Source organism: Tupaia chinensis, unplaced genomic scaffold, assembly GCF_000334495.1.
Source record: "Tupaia chinensis unplaced genomic scaffold, TupChi_1.0 Scaffold000671_2, whole genome shotgun sequence".
Lineage (NCBI taxonomy): Eukaryota > Metazoa > Chordata > Mammalia > Scandentia > Tupaiidae > Tupaia > Tupaia belangeri.
In genome coordinates, this window is record NW_006160194.1 from 2,330,448 (window position 1) to 2,339,957 (window position 9,510).

The window sequence follows — 9,510 nt, forward strand, 5'->3', positions numbered from 1 at the left end:
CGAGTGGGCGGTTTCTAGCACCAGGTCAGGAGCTGGCCCTGAGCCCTCTGAGAAGCCCCCAGGCGGGAGGGTTGTGTTATGTGACACCACGGGCCACGAGGTGCTCTAAGGCTGGGCAACAGAGGACGGGTGGCCAGGGACCACAGGCAGAGAGGCCGTGCCCGGCCAGGCCCTGCCGCCTACCAGGTGCGGGGGCCTTACGCAGGCGGGTTCCCCCTGCCCCTGTGCAGAGCGCTGTCCAAGTGGCCAGCACAGTCTCCTGTCTGAAAGCCATGGTCCCGGCGCCAGCAGGAGTCACTGGGCCGGGTTGGGGGCCAGGCCCCTTCTCCAGCTCAAGGCGGAAAGGCCCAGGACCCAGGCCAGCTGGGACCAACTGCCGGGGGGCCGCAGGGCGGGGAGGACGGTGCCTGCTGGGACCCAGGCCAGGGGACCAGGCACCGAGCCCAGCACGTGGTTTTGACACAAAACAAGACACAGAGCCCGGGAAGGAGGAAGCCACGTGAAACTGAGCCAGAGAGGATGGCCAGGGCCACTGGCCAAGGAGGGTCCTACCTAGAGCCTGTGGTGGCCACAGCCCTGAGCGCACCTTGGCTCCAGACCTCCATCCCTGGGCCGGAGGGTGCCTTCTTGGACTTCGACCCTCCAGTCTGCAGTGATCGGCGGCAGCCCCCGCGAGCACTGCCTGTGGGGAACTGCCATCCCTCCCCTGGCCCAGAGATTCCAGACTGTTCCCAGAACCCCTGCTATGGCAGTTTCAGGTCCCTGCATGACCGTCCTCGGCGCCTAGGGCACGCCCCCTGCCATGGCCGTCCTCAGGGCCTAGGGCATGCCCCCTGCCATGGGACTGGCCCCCAAGAGCCACCAGAGTAAAGCTGTCTACTAAGGTAAAATGACATTCTTTTATAAAGTAAATTCGGGGCCAACGTGTGGCGTGGTGGATAAGGCACTGGACTTCCACACGGCTGGTCGCAGTTCAAGCGTCAAACTCGGAGGCTTGAAACTCACGCTGGGTGCTTGTGTGTGCGTGCCCAAAACTGCAAAAGGGCAATGGAGGAGAAAGGGTTATAGCACAACCATCCCCACTGGGGGTGATCTCTCGCTCTCTGTCTCTTCATATCTCTGTCTCTCTGGCGAGCATACGTGCCCTATAGCAAAAATCTCTTTTTTTAAAAAAAGGAAAGTGGGACCAGCAGATGGCGTAATGGCTGTCACTGGACTCCCATGTAGTCAACCGTGGTTCGAGTCCCAGACCCGGTGGCTTAAACTCACACTGGGCACGCATGGGAGTGTGCCCAGGATCCCGAGAGGAGAATGGAGGAGAAGGGATTGCGGTGACTTCTCGCTTTCTGTCTCCGTCTCTCTGTCTTTCTGGCGAGTGCATGTGCCCTGTAGCAAACATCTTTTCAATGAAAAGGAAAGGGGCCAGCAGGTGCCACAGTGGTTAAGGTGCGAGACTCCCACAGGGCCAACGGTAGTTTGAGTCTTGGACCTGGAGGCCTAAAATTCACACCAGGTACGGGGCCAGCAGGTGGTATGGTGGTTGGGGCACTGGACTCCCACGTGGCCAACCACGGTTTGAGTCCCAGACCTGGTGGCTTGCTTTCTCACTTTCTCTCTCTTTCTCGTTCCTTCCCTTTCTGGTTAAATTTAAAATAAATGAATAAATGAGCAAACGAAGTTAAATAAAATAATTCTTTAAGACAAATAACAACAAAAACTCACACCAGGTGCATGCGTGCTCACGCCCAGAACCCCAGGAGGGGAATGAAGGAGAGGAATTGCTGTGTGGCGTGCCATCCCCCTCGTGGGTGACTTCTCACTTTCCCTCTCACTGCCTCTCTCTGTCTCTCCAGCGTGTGAACGTGCCCTATGGCAAAAAATAAAATTAAATTAAATTAAAAGGAAGGAAGGAAGGAAGTCGGGCCTGGGACTTGCACTTTTACTGCTAGCCCTGTCTTCTGAGCTGTCACCAGGGTAACCAGAGACCCTGCTGTGCTCCAGGGTGCTGGGTCCCCACCCCGCTCTGCATGGCTTGGCCGTGCTCCCAGTGCCGAGGTGGGGCCCCCCTGCATGGGGGTCGTTGGAGGGAAGCGGGCAGCGATGGGACTGGCCTGGGCCTGGCGCCCTGGGGCAGGGCAGGATCCAACCGGGGCCACGAGGCAGCCCCTCCCTGCTCAAGTCTTGGCGGGGGGACTGGCAAGAGACAGCTGGCCGGCAGGTCCAGGTGGCTGTGCTGTCCCTCACGGCTTCTCCCCGTGCGACTGCAGTCACGCCACGCCCTTCCCGTGTCTACCGCGTTTGCAGCTGGCTGGCCACTTGGACAGAATCGTCTGGGACTCCCTGGGTGGATGCGTGGCTGGGAGGCAGAGCAGCAGCCAGACTGGCCTCCCACAGAGCCGTCCCTGGAGGGCCCACAGGGCCCGGTCCTACCCCTCTCAGATCCGTGACTGTCCCAAGAAGTGCTGGGTGGCCCGAGGCACAGTTCACACCCATGGCCCACGATGGCCCTGCCGTGCCCTGGCGCTGGGAGCTGGCTGCGTATGGAGCGGTTTTTCTCCTCCAGGCCCACACGCCTGACGCCCTGGGAAGTGCCATTGTTCCCCGCATGCTGTCATCTTCCACACGGGAAACCAGGGACCAGGGCTCCCGCGGGGCAGAGGCAGCCGCTCAAGGAACAAGAGCCCGGTCGTATGTTCTCCCCGTGGGCACCGGGGCTGCTGGGCTCGGTGGGTGCCATGCTGCGCCACGCCGCGCCCCACCTCCTTCTGAGAACAGCAGGGTCAGCAGGGTGTCTCGGCCAGCCCGGGGTGTCTCGGCCAGCCTCTCGAGGGTGCACAGCGAGCCCCCTGTGTCCAACTGTGGCCCTGGCGGGTGGACAGGCCTGGGGAGTGCGCAGCTGGGTGACCACACCTCCTCCGAGTCCTTTGAACATGTGAGCTTGGTGACATCTGTCTTCAGGGACCACTTTTTCCACCCCTGGTGGATCCTGGACACTTCTTGCCGAGAATGGTCCGTGGCCAGCATGTAGATGATGGGGTCAGCCACGCCACTGACCGTGGACAAGCTCAGGAACACCGCGGAGGCCTCAGACAGGCCAGCCTGCACGGGGCACATGGCAGCGCGGAAGTAGGAAAAGGTGATGGCTTTAATGAGGAGCACCACGTGGTACGGGGCAAAGCAGACCAGGAAGATGACCACGACCGCGATGACCAGGTGCCTCGCCTTGGCCTTCTGGGCGGCGGTCAGGCCCACGCTCCGCTGGACGCTCCTGAAGATGCGGAGGTTGGTGAAGGTGATGACGGACAGGGGCGCGGCGAAGCCCACGGCGAAGCGCGCGTAGTGGTACCTGGCGATGGTGCGGTCGATGCTCACGGTCTCGAAGCAGGTGCCGTGCTGGTCCATCCTAAACACGGGGTAGTGAACCAGGCCGACGAGGACGAACACGGCCGCGGACACGAAGATGGCGGTCCGCTGGCGGCGGTGGCCCCGGCTCTCCAGGGCGTGCACCACCGCCACGTAGCGGTCGCAGGAGATGCAGCACAGGAAGAGGATGCTGACGTAGACATTGCAGAAGAAGATGTACGCGGTGGCCTGGCAGGCCGTCGGGCCCAGGGCCCACTGGTGCTGGTTCCTGACGTAGACGATCCAGAGCGGCAGCGTGCCGATGTACAGCAGCTCGCAGAGCGCCAGGCACAGCAGGTAGACAGCCAGCACGTGGCCCCGCCGCACCTGCAGCAGCGCCAGCCACGCCGTCAGGCAGTTGGCCGGCAGGCCCAGCGCGCACACCGCGCTGTACACCGTCACCAGGATGGCTGTGCTGTCCTCATAGGACGCGTTGCAGCGCTCGGAGGGCACAGTGGGCGGTGCTGTGGTGGCGTTTCCTGGGGGCAGAGACAGACGTGAGGCAGGACTTCCCAGAAACCACCTGGAAGAGACTCGGCAAAGCGAGGGAAGGAAAAGGAGCTTTGTGGCACCTCCACACCAGTCCACCAGCGCTCCGTGGACTTTTAGACGTGGTCCTTAGACCAGGGCCAGCAGGCGGCATGGTGGTTAAGGCCGGGTCCCACACGACCAGTCTCATGGTTCAAGTCCCAGACCCAGTGGCTTGGAAAGCGCACCAGACTCGTGCCCACATGTGCCCACAGTCTTGAGAGAACGGAGGGGAGGGGACTGCAGTGTGACCCCCGTGACCTCTCACCTCTCTTCCCGCCCTCACTCTGGAGAGTGTGGAGAGCAGCCAGCCTGAAAACGTGATGGAGACGTGGCCCGTAGACACGCGCAGAAAGGCGCTTCCTGAGCTACCCCTGCAGGGCTATGAGAAGCGCCGACATACGAAAGCCGTGCCTGCCTGCTGTCGGGGTTGATCCCCAACACCCCGAAACTGGGCAGTACCGGCTAAAGGAAGTCACATGCGTCTACCAGATTGTCCCCAGAAAAGGCCAGAGGGATTATTCGGAGCCAGTCATTCTCACATCTTCAGACGATTTACACCCAAACAACTGGCGGAGCATTTCGATTCCTGCCCCTGTCCTGCCCCCGTTCTCCGCATTTGCTTCCTTCTCCCCATTCCTTTCCCCTCCCCCATTTTCTGCCCTTTCAAAGAATAAACCCGAGGCCGGCTGATTCTGGTCGCAACTTCTCCGTCAGAGAAGCTGGGCCCACCCTCTCCTTGCTTTTCTATACTCGTATGCCTTTGTGTGTCTGTCCTTGTGACTATTTCTGATCCACAGCCTTCCCCAGAGAAACGTGTTCCTGCTCAGCTGGTCCCGGCAGGACAGCACACGCTCCCTATAGCAAAAACTAAAAAGAAAGAAAGAGGAAAGAGAAAAAGATAGAAAGAGAGAGAGAGAACGAAAAGAAAGAGAGAGAGAGAGAGAGAAAGGAAGAAAGAAAGAAAGAGAGAGAGAGAGAAAGGAAGGAAGAAAGAAAGAGAGAGAGAGAGAGAGAAAGGAAGGAAGGAAGGAAGGAAGGAAGGAAGGAAGGAAGGAGAGAAAGAAAGAAAGGTGATTTTGAGACCATTGCCAGCATTGTGGGTTGAGAACTCAGGCCACACAGCACCAAATCTCTGAATTCAGTATGGTAAGTTTTCAAAAAGATGGCCTGTGGGCAACAGCAGTTGGCATAATGGTTATGTCGCTGGACTCCCATGTAGTCAACTATGGTTCGAGTCTCAGACCCGGTGGCTTAAAGTCACCCAGGATGCATGTGCGTGCGTGCCCAAGATCCCGAGAGGAGAATGGAGGAGAAGGGATTGTGACGTGGCCATCCTCCCTGGGGGGTGAGTTCTTGCTTTTCTGTCTCTCTGTCTCTCTCTCTTTCTGTTGAGCGCACACGCCCTATAGCATAAACCTCTCCAAAAACAATATGGCTTGTGTGTTCGAGAGCAAGGTCGTCTCTAACTGGAAGCAAGTGTTCTCCTAAGCGTCTGGATTTGGTGCCGCTGCATCCTCTTCCAGCCCCTTTCACGTTTTCCACCCTCCCGCCAAGCTTGGGCTCCCTCTCACCCTAATCTATATATACACTGACTGCCTCTTGGCCTGCTTGAGCACTCAGTTACTGTTTAGTTAGTGAATTTGCCCATTTCTTCTCCTAGTTCTCTCCAGGTTTGCTTTATATGTTTGGAGGTATTGTTAATTGGTGCATAGGAGTTTAAAAAATGGTTCTGTTTCCCTGGCTCTTTTTTTTTTTAAGGTTTTTGTCATAGGACACATGTGCTTGCCAGAGAGAGACAGAGAGAGGGAAAGTGAGAAAGTAGGCTGCCTTCCTACTCCTTCTTATAGCCCTGCTGCCTTCCGTCACCCCTGAGCTGTGTCCTCCCAGAATGACGTGCGGGAGCCCATCCGGCACTCCAGTGTGTGCAGCCTCATTTGAACACAGGCTCTTCGCAGGGGCCCTTCTGCTAGAATGAGGTCCTGCTTGTCACGAGGCCACGTCGCACCAGCCACCCCAGGTGAGAAAGCTGGGAAGCCAGTGGCTTCAGCTGTTGTGAGTCTGTGAGGCTCAAAGCCCCAGCAGCCGCCTCTGGCTGCAGTGGTCGCCTGGCAGCGAGCCCTCTGTGCCTGGCGGAGGCTGGGGTCTGGGGGCAACGTCCAGTGTCGGAGCCTCAGGAAACCTCCTAGGCCGGTGTCTGCCCCTGCTATCCTCCTGGGCTTGAGGGTGGGCCTTGGCCCCTCAGCCGCTGCACACAGACATCCAGAGCTGGAAAAGCTCTGCAGTCTCGGGCCAAGGCTGCGTGAGTGTCCCCATCGCCCAGGCCCCCTCACGGGCTGCCTGCCATGGTGGTGACCATCGGCCTGGACTCTGCGAGGCTTGGTGCACTGGGGCAAGGTGCTGGTTCCCTGGCAGAAGGGGTGTCAGGAAGCAATGGAGCCAGACCCCCCCACCCTCCCATGCCTTTCCCCTTGGGTTCTTTGTCACCCCAGGGAAGGACACCGGCATGGACGCCCCGAGGTCTGCCGTTCTCAAGTGCACAGTCACCATGACACAGCTGTCACCACCATCCACCCCAAACCAAAGCTCACGGGTCACGGACTACCACGACCACGGATTCAACCCGTCCCACCTGCACCCTCCGTCCTGTTCTACGTGCTGGCCCCATGTCCCCATGGGCATGAGCCTGGGTGCCTGGAGGGGGGTCATGACACGTAGCCAGTCTAGCTGCACCCCATGGGATGTCACCACAGGCCAGGCTTACGGTCGCTCAGGCTGGGACTTCCCTCATTGGGAAGGCAGAATGACCTTCCACAGCGAGGGCCATTCCCGAATGCCATGAGCAGGATCCTGGGCACCTGTCCCCATCGATGGACCGGGGGCAGCTGTGAGCCCGTGGTGGGCGGTGACCCGCCCTCGCCTCTCAGGGAGCGGGGTCGGCTTGTGGAGGAGCTGCCTGTCTCCCAGGCATGCCGTCTCGTCTTCCCGCTCTCGGTGCACACAGGCCCCAGTCCCTCTGCACCCTGCTGTCCCCATCTGCCTCTACCCTACCCCACGAGGTGGCCTAGTGGCAGCTCTAACCCCACCCTCCTGCGCTGTCCTTTGAGGGTGCACTGCTCCCCTCGGTACTGCACAGCTGGGCTCCGGGTGTCAGCACGTCAGCCCCGTCAGCCCCGGGCACACGAGACTGCTGTGCTGAGCCGGCAGGAGGGTGGGGCGGGACCCTAGCTCTGAGCCATCGCTACACAGACTGTCCCCACCGGAATGGCTCTGCCCACTGCACACGCCCGCCTGCCCCCTCCCTGGGCTGCTCCCACCCTCGGTTTCACTCGGTGCCCACCCTTGCACAGTCAGGTCCCAAGACAGGGCTTACGGGAATCCCAAACCCAGGGGGAGGCCTGGTGGGGGGCCCCTCCCAGTCCTCCCCTTCCCAGGGCAGCTCAGGGCCTCTCTGGCTTCGGGCAGAGACAGAGCGAGAAATCACCCCGGGGGGACGGCCACGCCACAGTCCCTTCTCCATTCTCCTCTCAGGATTTCAGGCATGCACACACACTTGCCCAGTGTGAGTTTAAGCCACCAGGTCTGGGACTCGAACCACAGTCAGCCACCACACCACCGGCTGGCCAAGTTAGTTCTTAGTAAATCTCTTTGTACATGTTAATATTTGAGTTAAGAGACATGGTCATCATAGGAACATTCTGTGGGCTTCCTCCTAAATGTTCAAGATCCAGCGACTCTCACCTAGCATGTCCGTGGGCTCCAGTCTCATGGTGGTGCTCAGCCAGGCTTTGTAAGAGGGCCGTGCATCCCGTCAGTCCCGTGGAGGGCTTTACTCCAGCAGTTTAAAGGACCTGGAGGGAGAGCAGCTGACTTAGGGAACTCCGAGCAAACCACAAGAAGCTGCGCAGATGAAGGGTCAGTGACATCACGGCGCAGTAAGTGTTTTCGATTTCCCAGAGAGCACCCCGTTAGGACATGACAGTGCCAAAGTTTCTTCTCCCCCATTTCTCCCTCTTCAGGACTTGGGCACGCGTGCACACGCACCCAGTGAGTTCGTGCGGCTGCCCATGTGGGACCCAGCTCACTGGGCCACCAGGAGATGGGCCGGCCCGCCCGGACATGATCCGTACTCATTCCTGGAGACGCAGCAGACCCTCAATCTGACAGCACCCCGGCTCAGCGGGACAGCCAGGCAGAGCCCCTTCCACCCCGAGCAGCGTCCGCTTTCCATCAGTTACGCCTCGGCGATGCTGCGGGTGGGGCGAGGAAAGTAAACCCACGAGTTTTCACGGAAGACGTTAAAATAGCCCCAAAGTACCAGAACCGTCTGGTTTCACTTGTAATCAGAGAAAAGCAGCCCGAACACCCACCGCGTCTTCTCTCCCACCCTATCGGGTTAGCAAACAGGACCTCCTGGGGTGGGTGATGGCACGGGCAGAAGGCCTCTCGCCGCCCTGCACGCTCCACGTGGGGCCCCCGGCGCAGGTCCGCAGTGGCCTGAGGACGCCAGTGCCTAGACCCCCGGTCTCTGGCCGGCTGAGCAGGGTGGATCTTGGGTTGGGGCCCTGTTGGAGCGCTGTCTCCCCCACCCCCTGCCCTGGCTCTTGTTCATGAAAGAAATGCCTTTGAGTAGACGTGTCCTCGCGCGCGCCGCGGGCCGTGTGAGGAGTGCCCTGGTGCTGCGGTGGCGGAGCCCCGGGAGCTGCCGCAGGCTCAGAGCTCGTCTCGCGGTTCCCAGTAACCCTAACTGTGCTCAACTTCAGACCTGGACAATTCCCCGGGGCTTTTCCCAGCGACATAAGGACTTAACAAGCCAGGGTGTGGCCTCCCCGACTAGCCGCTGCTGCTGGACCAGGGTCCGTCCTGCCGGGTGGGTGAGCGCTCCAAGCCTGTGCTGCGGAGGCCAGGCGTGGTCAAGCCCCCAGGCTCCGGCTGACCCTGCTCTGCCAGGCAGGCCCTCGAGCACTAGAGGGTTGGAGGCGGGGGCAGGGCTTACCTCTCTGGCTCCAATCCGACCCCTGCCAGGCCCGACTCCTGCCCCATGCCAGCTGCCAGCCGGAGCCACCGTCAGGGGACCCTGCAGGGAGCCAGGGCACAGTCAGCCTCCTGCCAGCCGCAGCAGGACCCCCAGGGCCCAGCCTCAGGACAGCCATTGCTGGGTCTTTCGAGCTGTTTGTAAAAGCTGGGACTTACAGGGAGGCACTGAAAGGTCGCTGGCCTCTGAAGAATGACCTCTGTCCTTTTCCTTACAATTTTGCCTAGGGTGTGTGCTCACCAGAGAGAGAAGGTGAGAGCGCCCAGCAGGGACAGCCCCGTGCAGCCCACCCTCCTGTTCTCTCTGGACTCCGGCATGCACGCACACACCCCATGTCCTTCAAGCCACCTGGTCTGGGATTCGAACTGCACAGTTGGCCACATGGGGTCCAGCAGGCTTAACCTCTAACCACCAGCTGGCCTCAAATTACAAGGGATTTTAAAGTAATACAGAAAAAAAAGTCCTAAAAGCTGCTGGGACAAGAAAGAATGAGAAGAGCCGCAGGGCCTGGCCACGCGCCGCCACCCACGGCTGGGGGCGGGGGG

General features: G+C 60.1%; 1 protein-coding gene across 1 annotated transcript in view; it reads right to left on the bottom strand.

Moving 5' to 3' along the window:
• Positions 1–2,667: 2,667 nt before the first annotated feature.
• GPR132 (G protein-coupled receptor 132) overlaps positions 2,668–9,510 on the bottom strand; it is a 13,766-nt gene continuing 6,923 nt past the window's right edge. Inside the window, exons 2-3 of the mRNA XM_027776403.1 lie at positions 7,672–7,781; positions 2,668–3,881 (exon numbers count right to left, since the gene is read on the bottom strand). Of these exons, the coding sequence (XP_027632204.1) occupies positions 2,668–3,881; positions 7,672–7,699 (1,242 nt within the window). The 5' untranslated portion in view covers positions 7,700–7,781. The remainder of the gene's footprint in view (positions 3,882–7,671; positions 7,782–9,510) is intronic.